Below are 14,380 nucleotides of genomic sequence, written 5' to 3' on the forward strand. Positions count from 1 at the left end.
GTGCAGAGTCTTAACCACTGGACCGCCAAGGAAGTCCCTGGTACAATGCTATTAACTAAAATACAGACCTTATTCAGATTTCACCAGCTTTTGGTCATTTTATTTTGTGTGTGTGTGTGGGGGGGGATTTCTATGAAATTTTATTACAGGTACAGATTTGTGTACAGATGGAGAACTGTTCCATCACGAAAAAGAAGCTCCCCCGTGCCACCCTTTTTACGAACATCCTTCCCCCAACCTAACATCTGGCAGGAGCTCATGTGTACACCATCACTATAAGTTGTCATTTACGTATGGACACCAAGGGGGGAAAGTGGTGGTGGGATGAATTGGGAGATTGGGATTGTCATATATACACTAATATGTATAAAATAGATAACTAATAAGAACCTGCTGGATAAAAAAATAAATAAAATAAAATTCAAAAATTCAAAAAAAAAGAGAATGTTGTCTAAATGGAATTACATGGCATGTAACCTTTTTCTTTTTTTCCCGCTGTACCAACAGGATCATTTATTTACAATTCAGTAAAAGTCTCAGCCCAAACCAGCAAAACCATCTATATGATTGTGGAGAGCCATATGCGGGTAATTTGCCTTCTGACAAAAGTCTGGAGAGGAGAAAGGGGCCACAGATTGAATTAGGCTCAGATTGTCCAGAAAGGAAATCACAGCTGGAAAACATTTCAAACAGAGGTCCCTTCAAGAGCCTTCCAAGGACAGCCGCCAAGTATATTTTGCATGTAACCTTTGAGATTGGTGCCCTTTCGACAAAGTACTTCTTCGCTCATGGTTCTTGAAGACAGCGCTTACATCACAGAGGAAAAAAAAACCAAAACTGGTATCAAGAGGGAAAAGCGTAGGACCTTCCTGTTCAAACATGTCTCAGCAATCAGGGCTCTGTAAACCACTTCCCTACTCAGCATCCTCTTGGTAGAAGGGATGGGAAAAGTTTACTTCAGGGTTAATTCCAAGATAGCAGGGTGCCTACCTGCAAACATTCAGATTTTATTTACATCAGCAAGGGAGGCGCTGCATGGGCACAAAGGGCCCCAGAGGCATCTTGGGTCAGCACAGCCTCAGCACCTAGTTCCCTAAACATGACCTCCTCTTACTGGGAGGGGCTCAGGTATCACACTAAAGCGTCCTCAAAATTAAAAACAAATGCAAATAAGAATACATTTGTATAAACTTCCAGTTACAAAGTAAATGAGTCACGGGGATGAAATGTACAGCACGCGGAATACAGTCAACAATACTGTCAACGGACATAGTTTCACAGTGATCATTTTGTAATGTACGTAAATATCAAATTACTACGTTGTGCACCAGGAACTGACATAATGTTGTAGGTCAGTTATACTGCAAAACAAACATATGCCTAGAAAAAGAGATCAGAGGAGGAGAGGGGGGATTTGGATGAAGGTGATTAAAAGGTGCAAACTTCCAGTTATAAGGTAAATAAATATTAGGTATGCGATGTACGACATGATTAATTACCACTGCTGTATGTTATATATGAAAGTTGTTCAGAGACTAAATCCTAAGGGTTCTCATTACAAGGGAATATTTTGTATCTATACGAAATGATGGATGTTCACTAAACATTGTAGCAATCGCCTCATGATGTATGTAAGTCAAATCGTTATGCTGTACACCTTAAACTTACACAGTGCTGTATGTCAGTTATACCTCAGTAAAACAGGAAGAAAAAGATTAAAAAAAAAAAAGAAGAAGTTTGTATGTAGTTCTTTCAGAGTGCTACAAAGTTTGGCGTTCGGGAACAGTCTGCCGTAGCTGATCTGGTGTGCCTCGATGTGCCCAGAGCAAGGTCTGCATAGGAAGCCTACGCCCCAGGCCCTCTCTCCCTGGACTTCTTTAAGCCCTTTGAGGCTGCAAAATGGATGTAAAAAAATCCTGTTCTACCCATTTCACAGAACTCACTAAAGGTATATATGAGAAAAGAGGTAAGAAAGAGTTTAAATGCAAAACTAGTGACATGAATACAAGTTACTTCAGCATCACTATGTCTCTGTCCCAGTGAAAGGACGTAAGACTCAGGAACTGTTTGAAATTCATTCAGTTGTTCATTCATTCACTCACACAGTTCTGATGTGCCAGGCAATGTGCTGGGTAATGGGGTTAAACTAATGAATGATTAATATGTAATAATCACACTGATTAATAACATGGGGGAGGCAGACAAGCAGGTGGGTGTGTTTCCATGTGGTGGGAAGGGATGACAGTTATGGAAGAGGAATACATATGGGTACAAAGATGTTTGCATCAGTGACCCCCCAAAAATTAAAACCACCTGAATGTTCATCAACAAGGGAGTGGTTAGGGCTTCCCTGGTGGCGCAGTGGTTGAGAGTCCGCCTGCCGATGCAGGGGATATGTGTTCGTGCCCCGGTCTGGGAGGATCCCACGTGCCACGGAGTGGCTGGGCCCGTGAGCCATGGCCGCTGGGCCTGCGCGTCCGGAGCCTGTGCTCTGCAGCGGGAGAGGCCACAATGGTGAGAGGCCCGTGTACCGCAAAAAAAAATAAATAAATAAAAAAAAGGTAATGCAGGGCTTCCCTGGTGGCGCAGTGGCTAAGAATCTGCCTGCCAATGCAGGGGACACGGGTTCGAGCCCTGGTCAAGGAAGATCCCACATGCCGCAGAGCAACTAAGCTGGTGAGCCACAACTACTGAGCCTGCGCCCTAGAGCCCGCGAGCGACGACTACTGAGCGCACGTGCCACAACTGCTCGACACAACTAGATAAAGCCCGTGCACAGCAACGAAGACCTAACACAGCCAAAAAAAAAAAAAAAAGGTAATGCAAACTGCATTACCAAAAACAAAGCATCCAAAACACAAGAGGTTACAGCCTCCACTGAACTTCACACACATCTTTCCAAAATAACACCAATGTTACCAAGCTCTTTCAGGAAAGAGATGGGAACACTTTCCAACTATGTTTTATTAGGTCAACAATACCCAGATACCAAAACGGACATTACCAATACAAAACAGAAACAAAAACAAAATTATAAAACAATTTCCTTCATGAACATTGTTGTATGATAAAGGCTGACTAGCTTTTGTCCCTTGCTAGTTCCTGAGTTAGAGGAGTGGCTTTGTTACGCTAACAAGGTGACTCAGGATGGGCCCCTAGATAACTTCAGGATGGGGACTGGTCACCAGAATGACTAAATCCTGTGATGGGAGGGTTGGGACTTTGATCCACAGGATATTAGCCCAAATTCCTGACCTCTAGGGAAGAGAGGGAGGCCTGGAGATCATGTCCCATCACATGGCTGACGCTTTTATCAGTTATGGCCACGCAATGAAACCCCAATAAAAATTCTGGACCCCAAAGCTTAGTAGTTTCTTGTTCCATGAACACACTGATGTGCCAGGAGGTGACACACCTTGATTCCGCACATCAGGGCAGGGAAGGGCATGAAAGCTCTGCATTTGGGACCCTCCCAGACTTCATCCTGTGTGTATCCTTCGTAAAAAAAAAAAAAACTATAGTCACAAGTATAGAACTCTCCTGAATTCTGTGAGTTGTTCTGGCAAATTATCGAACCCAAGGGGGTCAAAGAAACCTCTAAGTTTACAGCAAGTCAGTAAGAAGTGCAGGTGGATTAGGGACCCCCCTGAGACTTGTGGCTGAGGTGAGGGCAGGCTTGTGGCAGACACTGTCTTTAACCCATGGGGTCTGCACTAACTCCTAGTAATTAAGATCAGAACTGACTTGCAGTACACACGCAGTTGGTGTGACCCCAGAATGAGCACAAATGCAAAAATCTTTAACTAAATATTAGCAAATGGAAACTACCACAACACATCATGACCAAGCAGAGTTTAGCCCAGGAATGCAACATTGGTTTAACATTTGAAAATCAAAGCAATGTAATTTGCCATACGAAGAGAAGAAAGGAGAAAAACCATAGATCATCTCAAAAGATGCAGAGGCCCGATGCAAAAAAAATAGACACCTTATGATTTCATTAATTTAAATTTCAAGAATAGGCAAAATTAATCTATGATAATAGACATCAGAACAAGGTTACCTATGGGAGGTAGGGGCTGACCTGAAGGGAGAAAGAGGGAACTTCCTGGGGTGACAGCAATGTTCTATATCTTGATTGAAGCGGTGGTTACGTGAGCGTCTACATTTATCATGACTCACTGAGTTGTGCACTTAATTGCTATGCATTTAACTGTAGGTCAATTTAACCTACATATTTCATTGTATGCCCCATTAAATCCTCCTTTGTGGGACTTCAAAGCAATCATCCTACAGAGGGAGGAATGTATTTTTTTAAATTAATTTTGAACAAATAAGTTACTTGACGATCAATTCCTTGGAGAAACTCAAAGAAAACTCAGATGAAGGCAGAGACAATCGTAACATTCCTCGCGGAGTCAGGAGTAAGAAAAGTGATTCAGAAACAATACCTCAGGTTGGCATTCACTTGCTGGTCCACTCAGCGTAAATATTCAGTGATTATTACTATGAGTCAGGCACCGCCTTGGGAGAGATAAAGTCCTTGTTCTTACTGCGTATACATTCTCTAAGAAGACAGACAAGCAGCTAAACAAATAAACAGGGAAATGACAGACTGTGACCAGCGCAATGAAGGAAGTCCACAAGAATACACGCCTGGGAGTCAATAAAGGAGTGGGGAGGAACTACAAGAATGACCAGGAAAGACTTGTGTGCAAAAGTGATGTTTGAGATGTGTCATGGGATGAAGGGCAGATGGAACAACACTGCAAGCAGACAGAAAGCAAGTGCAAAGGTCCTGAGGCAGCGAGAAGGGTGACGTTTCTGAGAAAATGAAAGACAATCAGAAAATGAAAGACAATGGTGCCTAATAAGCCGGGAAAGAGTGGGATGGGTCTGGGCTGGAGAGTTGAGCGGGAACCAGAGCACGCAGGTCCTATGAGCGGGGGCAGGACAGACTCTGAGTGCCAGTCAAAGATAATGGGAAGCCCCTGAAGGGTTCCAGCAGGCAGGGGACACGAACTGCCATTGAGGACGAGAGTGGGGACAAGGCTAGAAGCAAAGAGACCAGTTAGGAAGTTACTGCAGTGCTGTTGGCAAGAGCTGGCAGTGACGTGGACCAGGGCACTGCAGCAGAGACAGAGAAGAGACAGATTTGAGATGTACTGTTGGAGCAGAACGGACAACCTGCTGATGCATTCAATGTGGAAAAGGAGAAGGAAGGAAGGATGGGCACATGGTGATATCATTTACTAAGATGGGGAACTCTGGGGCAAAGCAAGTCTTGGGGGGAAATGAAGAGTTTCATTTTAAGACGCTTCCATATCCAGTAAGTGGAAATGGCAAGCAAGGAGCTCGAAGCTCAGGAGGGAGGTCTGAGCTGGAGATACGACGTTCAAGGCTGTCATCACACAGATGGTCGTGAAGCCAGGGGCCCAGAGGAACTCTCAGAGGTGCGTCCAGGACTGAGCCCTAGGGCACCCTCCCACATTCAGAACTGCTGTCAAGGGAAGAGGACGAGTCGGGAGGCAGGAAGGAAGCCAGGAAGACAGGGTTTCCTGAAGGTCACCTCTGGCGGGCAGCATCCCTCAGAACGTTTGCTGAGTGTGTGAAAAAAGGAAGGATCGGGGGTGGTAACCTTGCCAGATGTTGCTGGAAGATGCAGTGACAGGAGCCAAAGAGGAGCCCACTGGATTCAGCAGCACAGAGACGTCAGTGGCGCTGACCCCGAGAGCACTGTCGGAGGAGCGCGGCAAGGAAGCCGGGGCACGCCCATTCCGAGGGAAATCAGATGACCGCTGACCATCAGGGCAGCCACGGCCTCACAGTGACTCAACCCTCTCACAGCCAAGCCCGTGACCAGTGAGTGCACTTTCCTTGCCGCCAAACCTCGCTGAGGCCGTCCCGTCAATGGCTCCTGAAATGCAAGCCCTGCCAGCCAGCAGGGCCACAGCTGCCACGGAAGACGTGAGCAGGGCTCCCGCTGCCCAGGCTCAAGCACTCTGGCCACTTCGCCAACTTAACCACAGACACCCGTGGTGGGCATATCCCCACGCCCCAGTCCTGCCCTGTGACCTCTGACCCCCGAGATTCCCACCTGCCTCCCCCTCCACCCGGCCCCTACCCTCAGCTGCCTCACCTGCGGTTTTATCTGCCTCGACTACCTGCTGCTGTGCACAGCAGCGCTCATCAAACTTCTGCTCCCTTCCACCCTTCCAGGGCAAACAGCAAGGAAATCCCACAACTCAGACTCACCAGGAACAGTCAGAACGGAGGGGGATTTTTCTGGAAGTTCATTGACACGGCTGCTGTTCTGAACCCAGAAGATGTTGATGGGCTCAGGCGGGCCCACAGCCTGACAGGTGAGGTTGAAGGCTGTATTTCTGGTGACATTCATGCTCTCAGGCTGCCTCGTAAAGTGAGGAAGTCCTGCAGAGGAAGAGGTGAGGGAAAGAAGCTTTTAGATCCACAGGCCAAGGCACAGCCCCCCGGGGAATGGAAACCACACCGCAGCTTGGCAGCAGGAGCTTTCTCTGTCCACCACCCAGGTCTGAAACGGCCAGTTTTTATCTCCCTGAAGTTGGGTAAGAAAGAACAAACAGGCTAATTCCTGCCAGCCTAGCTCTAGCCGGTTTTCTCGGACACTTTCCCAAAGGAGAAATGGTGATTCAGAACGGCTTTTCTCAGAAGGGAGGCCTGGCAGTTCTGAAATTAGGTGTTGCTCAAACTCCTGGGAAAGGCTGGCAGGTTTTCAGGATTCCTTACCAATAAACACAAAGTGAAAACAAAGCCACATAAGAGTCCACCCATTTTCTTTTTCTTTTTAAAATTTCAGTATACTTGATTTACAGTGTTGTATTCGTTTCAGGTGTACGGCAGAGTAATTCAGTTATACATATATAAAAATATATTCTTTTTCAGATTCTTTTCCATTATAGGTTAGTACAAGATACTGAATATAGTTCAATATCAACTATATTGTGCTATTCAGGAGGTCCTTGTTGTTTATCTATTTTATATATAGTAGTATGTATATGCTAACCCCAAACTCCTAGTTTATCCCTTCCCTTCTCTCCCCTTTGGTAACCACAAGTTTGTTTTCTATGCCTGTGAGTCTGGTTCTGTTTTGTAAATAAGTTCCTTTGTATCATTTTTTTAGATTCCACATATCAGTGGTGTCATATGATATTTGTCCTTCTCGGTCTGACTTACTTTACTTCTATGATAATCTCTAGGTCCATCCATGTGGCTACAAATGGCAATATTTCATTCTTTTTATGGCTGAGTAATATTCCAGTATATACACCACATCTTCTTTGTCCATTCATCTGTTGATGGACACTTAGGTTCCTTCCATGTCTTGGCAATTGTAAATAGTACTGCTGTGAACATTGGGGTGCATGTATCTTTTCAAATTAAACTTTTTGTCTTTTCCAGATATATGCCCAGGAGTGAGACTGCTGGATCATATGGTAACTCTATTTTTAGTTTTTAAGGAACCTCCATATTGGTTGCATCAATTTACATTCCTACCAACAGTATACAAGGGTACCCTTTTCTCCACACCCTCTCCAGTGTTTATTATTTGTAGACTTTTGGATGATGGCCATCCTGAACGGTGTGGTCTGCCTGTTTTTGAGGACAACCTATGTTGTGTGAGACTTTCAGGTGAGGGATAATAAATTTTAAAATCTGTACACTTGTACAGGGCTGAACACTTCTCCAAGCACATTCTCATGAAAAGAGTATAGACAGACTTACACAGGTACAACCCCAAGATCTCCCACTATGATTCCAGAACCGGGGTCATAGGGAATGGCTCAGAGAAAACCAGTTGGTACTTATTTGGGGCATGTGACAAAAATTTAACAGATCAAGCTAACTGGTCTCGGACGTTTAAACTGTGTCCTTTTGGGACTGGGAGCTCACAGATCTGGGCCCAGCAGGACTGATGTGGGAGTGGTAAAATGGGATTCTTTTTTCATGTTTCAAAGTTTTGCAAAACTCCATTTGGACCTAACTCATTCCGGCCCTGGGCATTTTTTCTGGGATTTTACAAATGAAATGTCCTCTGAATAGTTTTCCCAGGTTAGCAGCAAATGTAGCAACCCTCCCCTCTAGCTGATGCGGACAGATCCCTGTGGCACTGGCTGTGCAGCCTGGGATGGGCTCTGAGCAAAGCTCAAAAAGAGACTCCTCTGAGGGGCCCCTCCCTCAGGCCTCCTGCAGCATTAGAGGGTATCAAGTTCAGGTCTGCGACCCAGCAATCCCACTACTGAGCATATACCCTGAGAAAACCATAATTCAAAAAGAGTCATGTACCCCAATGTTCACTGCAGCTCTATTTACAGTAGCCAGGACATGGAAACAACCTAAGTGTCCGTCATCGGATGAATGGATAAAGAAGATGTGGCACATATATACAATGGAATATTACTCAGCCGTAAAAAGAAACGAAATTGAGTTATTTGTAGTGAGGTGGGTGGGCCTAGAGTCTGTCATACAGAGTGAAGTAAGTCAGAAAGAGAAAAACAAATACCGTATGCTAACACATATATATGGAATTTAAGAAAAAAAAATGTCATGAAGAACCTAGAGGTAAGACAGGGATAAAGACACAGACTTACTAGAGAATGGACTTGAGGATATGGGGAGGGGGAAGGGTAAGCTGTGACAAAGCGAGAGAGTGGCATAGACACATATACACTACCAAATGTAAAATAGATAGCTAGTGGGAAGCAGCCGCATAGCACAGGGAGATCAGCTCAGTGCTTTGTGACCACCTAGAAGGGTGGGATAGGGAGGGTGGGAGGGAGGGAGATGCAAGAGGGAAGAGATATGCGCACATATGTATATGTATAACTGATTCACTTTGTTATAAAGCAGAAACTAACACACCATTGTAGAGCAATTATACTCCAATAAAGATGTAAAATAAACAAACAAACAAACAAACAAACTAGAGCACATACCCCCTCCCCCCCAAAAAAAAACAATGCGTAGCACAGCAGCCTTTCTGTGGGAGATGCTTCTCGTTGAAGTTCCTTGAAAAGCTAATCACCTGGTCTAAAGCCTGTGATGAGGGGGGTCAGGAGAAAGCAGAAAAGTTGTTCTGAAGGCTCTGCTGATGGGGTACCTCAGCGAGCAGGGATGCAGAGACCCTGGAGGGCAGCCCCTAGGACAGTGGGGAGTGGCCACTTGGGGTGATAATGAAGATGCTTCCTCCTCAAAGCCTCTCTCGACAGGCCCTGCCATTGCCGAACCGGACGTGCAAACCCCGAGATGCAGGACCCGGACCCACCTGGCCTGGCTCACCTGTGCATCAGCTCACGTTCCCCACGAGAGTCCAACTTCCTTGAGGGCAGAGACTGCCTTCTCCTCGCCTGTTGCCCCAGCTCCCCCACCAAGCCCATCTCATGTCATGGCGTCGAACTGCACTGAATCACGTGCCTGACAAATCCTAGGGCCTAAAAAGGAATCCCAGGCCGAGCTGCAGGCCCAATCAAGAAAATGGCTCACTCTCCCTGATTTCACCATCTGCATAAGCAAGGCAGTAAAAGATACTGAATAATAAACAAATTGGCACTTGACCAGGTGAGTGGCATCTGGTGCCAGCACTGAGAACTGGATGATAGATTGCATTTTGTTTCTTAACATAAAAAGACTTCAGTTGTTTTAAATTGTAAATAACCTTAGGACAAGGAGGTCCACAATCTCTTTTTATCTCAGCTATAGTGCGTAGGATAGAGCTAAATCTCTAAGAATTAAGTGAATTTCATAACTACCTAAAGTCTACAAAGAAGATGGCCTTGTAAAATTTCAGTGCTTATGGATTTGCAAGGTTTGTATACAGAGCTACAAATGGGATAAATTAGGAATTTGAGAGTAACATATATATGTTACTATATATAAAATAGATAAACAACAAGGACCTACTGTATAGCTCAGGGAACTATCCTCAATATTTTGTAATAGCCTATACGGGAAAATAATCTGAAAAAGAATATATATTATATATATATATATATATATATATATATATATATATATATATACACACACACACACACACACACACACACACACATATAATAAACTGAATCAGTTTGCCATACACCTGAAACTAACACAACATTGTAAATCAACTATACCTCAATAAAAACAATTAAAAAACAAACAAACAAATGGGCATGCCAAACTCTGGAGCATTATACACGAAGCAATTAATGCAGGCGCTACAACAAACCGCCCTGTGGCAACTGGACACCCTGTGGCCTCTGGACTCACCTTGCACCTCGACGTAGATGGGGTCAGACACGATCTCGTCGTTGTTTATTTTCATCTTACAGATATACGACCCATTGTCTGAACGCTGCACACTGGTAATGCTTCCGGGAGAAACACAAAGATATTTATCGTGACGACCTTTAGAGTTCCTACTATAGGAATGGAACATTCTTTTTTTTTTTTTTTTTTTCAGTATTCAGGCCTCTCACTGTTGTGGCCTCTCCCGTTGCGGAGCACAGGCTCTGCACGCGCAGGCTCAGCGGCCATGGCTCACGGGCCCAGCCGCTCCGCGGCATGTGGGATCTTCCTGGACTGGGGCACGAACCCATGTTCCCTGCATCGGCAGGCGGACCCTCAACCACTGCGCCACCAGGGAAGTCCAGGAATGGAACATTCTTCAACTTCTTGTCCTTCGCGGTGATGATTAACATGGCTAATGTGTGTCAAGTGTGTGTCAACACGGCTAGGTCACAGTACCCAGATACTTGGTCAGACGTTACTCTAGATGTAGAGATATTTTTCTGTGAAGGTGTTTTTCAGGTGTGATGAATATTCAGACTAGTTGACTCAAAGTAAAGCTGATGACCCTCCATCACTTGGGTGGGCCTCGTGTAGTCAGTTAAATGCCTTATGAGCATAGACTGAGGTCTTCTGAGGAACAGGAAATTCTGCCTCCAAACTGCCTCTGGGCCTCAAGGCTGCAACATCAACTCTTCCCTGGGCCTCCCACTGACACCCCACAGATTTCAAAGTTGGCAGGCAGCACCCACAATTACATTAGCCAGTCCTTAAAATAAATTTCTCTTGCTCTCTGTGTGTGTGTGTGTGTGTGTGTGTGTGTGTGTGTGTGTGTGTGTGTGTGTGTGTGTGTGTGTGTGTGTGTGTGTGTGTGTGTGTGTGTGTGTGTGTGTGTGTGTGTGTGTCCCCTCTACTGGTTCTGTTTCTCTGAAGAACCTGGTCTAACACATATATTGTCACTTGTCTGGATTTCCATGGTAGGCTCTGTACCAGGGTTCTCTATATCAGAGTACCACCCCTCCAGGCATTTTGAAAATTTATGGGGTTGTTTTGGATGGTCACAAATAACTAGGGGTGACATGGTTTTCAGGGGCGACTTTTCCACATCCCAAATGACCTTAATTTTTTTTTTAGTTTTTATTTTTTGGTACTCAGGCCTCTCACTGTTGTGGCCTCTCCCATTGCGGAACGCAGGCTCCATGGCGCAGGCTCAGCGGCCATGGCTCACGGGCCCAGCCGCTCCGCGGCACGTGGGATCTTCCCGGACCGGGACACGAACCCCCGTCCCCTGCATCAGCAGGCGGACTCTCAACCACTGTGCGACCAGGGAAGCCCCCAACTGACCTTCTGAGACTAGAACCTAATCCCACTGTACACACACACAAAGTATTCTGCCCGGTGTTAATATCTATCTCATTTCCCAGGACCATGAAAATGGAGGGCCAGTATCCCTTTGTCCTGTTTGGAACTTGGCTGTGACTTGGTCATCGTCTGGAAGATGGATCCCTGACAGCACTGCTCCGTCTGCAGCTGCCATGTGCCTGGGTGCAAGTCACTGTGGACTTTATTATAATCTCTCCTGGTGTGGTCACACCCAGCATTTAAATATTCACATTCATATTATTTAATTATCAATTGCTTTCCTTTCGTTTCCCTCTTATTACAGGATGAACATAAGATATCTTATATAAACAGGCAGCCTTGGCTCTAAGAGGTTCAGAGCCCTGCTTGCCAATTTCCCAAAGTGTTTACAAACAGGGAGTTACACCACAGGCGTGAAACCTGCTCTTAGCCGGGGTGGGAAGGGGTGAGACAACGAGGCACACTTTGCAATGCTCCCAGATGCTCTCCTGGAGAGGATGCCTTTATTAGCCCCAAAGCACTGAGTTCTTCTCTGCCCATCAGACACAACCAAGAAGACTGTGAATGAAGGAAAAAGAAAAAAGAAGGAAAACGTGGAGGGGTCCACCTGCCTTCCTAGCAGCTTGTTCCCCGATATGACTAGTTTATCCCAAAGCAAAATAAAATCTGTCCTCAACCTGTCAAGGGCTAAGGCTTAAGGCTTGAAAGAGACCAGGGGGCGGGCAAGGTCAGAAGGGGCAGTTGCCAGGGTTATTAACACAGCACAGTCACCGCCAGGAGCTGACAGGCGGCAGTGAAGGGTCCCCGGCCTCCAGAAGCCACGGTTTTCAGAACCAACAGTGGACACTGTAAATACCGCTTCTCCCAACAATACCATTCTGCAGACCCGTATTAGCCTATGATAAACAGAGTAACGAAGGTACACATCAAGAACGGCATCAGGGGGCTTCCCTGGTGGCGCAGTGGTTGGGGGTCCGCCTGCCGATGCAGGGGACACGGGTTCGTGCCCCGGTCCGGGAAGATCCCACATGCTGCGGAGCGGCTGGGCCCGCAGCCATGGCTGCTGAGCCTGCGCGTCCGGAGCCTGTGCTCCGCAACGGGAGAGGCCACAACGGCGAGAGGCCCGCGTACCACACACACACAAAAAAGAACGGCATCAGTCAGAACTACGAGGGCCAGAGCTGCTTGGGTTAGCATCACCTCCTTAACGGGCTCAGATCCGGCAGTGTGACTGTCCCCTGTCCCCTGCACTTCCTCATGTGTCAATCTAAGCAGTGCCCCATTGACTGGGAACACTCTGTCTTCCCGTCTCCCCTCATTCCTATGTAGGAGCGATATAATTCTGGAACGCACCTGATGAATGACTGCTGGACTTGGGGAGGATGCAGGGGTCAAGGAAAGGCCGGTCTCTCCATGCTTTAGGGCAGGAGCTGAATGTCACAATGCTTAGAGGTCACCAGGAAAAGACGGAAAGAGACCTCACAGGACAAATATCTCCAAATAACGGGCTAGCTGACGCTTCCCCTAGAATCTGCCAGGATACCAAGATGACAAGAAGGGGCTGAAGAGAGCGGGAGGGGAGCAGGCGTCTAGGATGATGCGCTGCCCGCCGTGGGTAACACCTAGAGGCCGGACGGTACAACGTGGCTTTCAGCAGCTCCTGCAGATGCTCCACGACTGACCAGTCTAGTCTTAGCAGTTCCAAGGGAAACCAAGGTTACGGCTACTGAAGAGAGGACCCTTTCTACTCATTTCACAAGTTCACTTTACAAGAAGCAACATTTTCTTGAGGCGAGACTCAGGGAGGGGCTGGATGCAGCAGACGAGATCTCACAGACTGAGGACACCTACGCCCTCGGAAGATTGGGCTCTGGCTCACGGCCTGGGACCCCGGCGCTGCAGCAGGCTTGCTGCATGACTCAGTGAGCCAGGGACCAGAGAGGAAGTGAAGGCCAGAGAGGGAGGCAGGGGACATCCCCAGAGGGACCGCACCCAGCCCAGGGAGGCACAGCACGCCGGGAACCCAAGAAACCAGCAGGCACAAATAACCGTGGAGCGGCATACCTTCGGCGGCAGAAATCAGACCACACAAAGAAGTCCAGGAGTACCTTCAACTAACCAACAAGGAAGATTCAGACTAGGAGTAAAGCAGGAGAATGCAAAGGGAACGTGAGCAAAACTTGGTCTTTACTCATTTGCGTCAGGCAGCATCTAGCATCACTGGGTGAAAAAGACAACGTGTCTGCATTCATTAGCAAGTCCAGATCCATCTTACCTAGAGCAGAGGAAATGTTTTTCACAAATAATTCTCTTGTTGCTTTCTAGACATCACGTAAAGGCTCCCAGGATGAAGGCAGTGTCGGGGGTGGGACAGGAGATGGGAGACTGGTCCCCAATCTCCTCCCTCTCCCCCACAGAAACAGCAGGAAAGGCTCTGAGCTCAGAATAGCAACCTAGGCATTCGGACGATGACTGAGTAAGGAGTTCCAGAAAGAACACAGACAGGGGAGGAGGGAGGCATAATTCAAGAAAATGTCCAGAACTGGAGATACGGGTCTTTCCTAACCTGACACCTAGGTGGGCAGCACAGCAAGAGAGAAAAGACCCACCAAGGGGCTTCGCCAGGCAATGTCACACCTCTAAGACAAAGTGGAGACCCCCCAAAAGCTTCCAGAGAAAAGGAAAGCAGGAAATTTACGAGTGAATCAGAAAC

The 14,380-nt window shown here is 46.7% G+C and overlaps 1 protein-coding gene across 1 annotated transcript in view; it reads right to left on the reverse strand.

Annotated features, from left to right (window-relative positions):
- Positions 1-14,380, reverse strand: part of MERTK (MER proto-oncogene, tyrosine kinase) — a 117,297-nt gene that overhangs the window by 73,429 nt on the left and 29,488 nt on the right. Inside the window, exons 3-4 of the mRNA XM_081254357.1 lie at positions 10,288-10,388; positions 6,256-6,429 (exon numbers count right to left, since the gene is read on the reverse strand). Of these exons, the coding sequence (XP_081110483.1) occupies positions 6,256-6,429; positions 10,288-10,388 (275 nt within the window). The remainder of the gene's footprint in view (positions 1-6,255; positions 6,430-10,287; positions 10,389-14,380) is intronic.

The sequence above is a fragment of the Mesoplodon bidens genome (genome assembly GCF_964165515.1).
Source record: "Mesoplodon bidens genome assembly, chromosome: 14".
Taxonomy (NCBI): Eukaryota; Metazoa; Chordata; class Mammalia; order Artiodactyla; family Ziphiidae; genus Mesoplodon; species Mesoplodon bidens.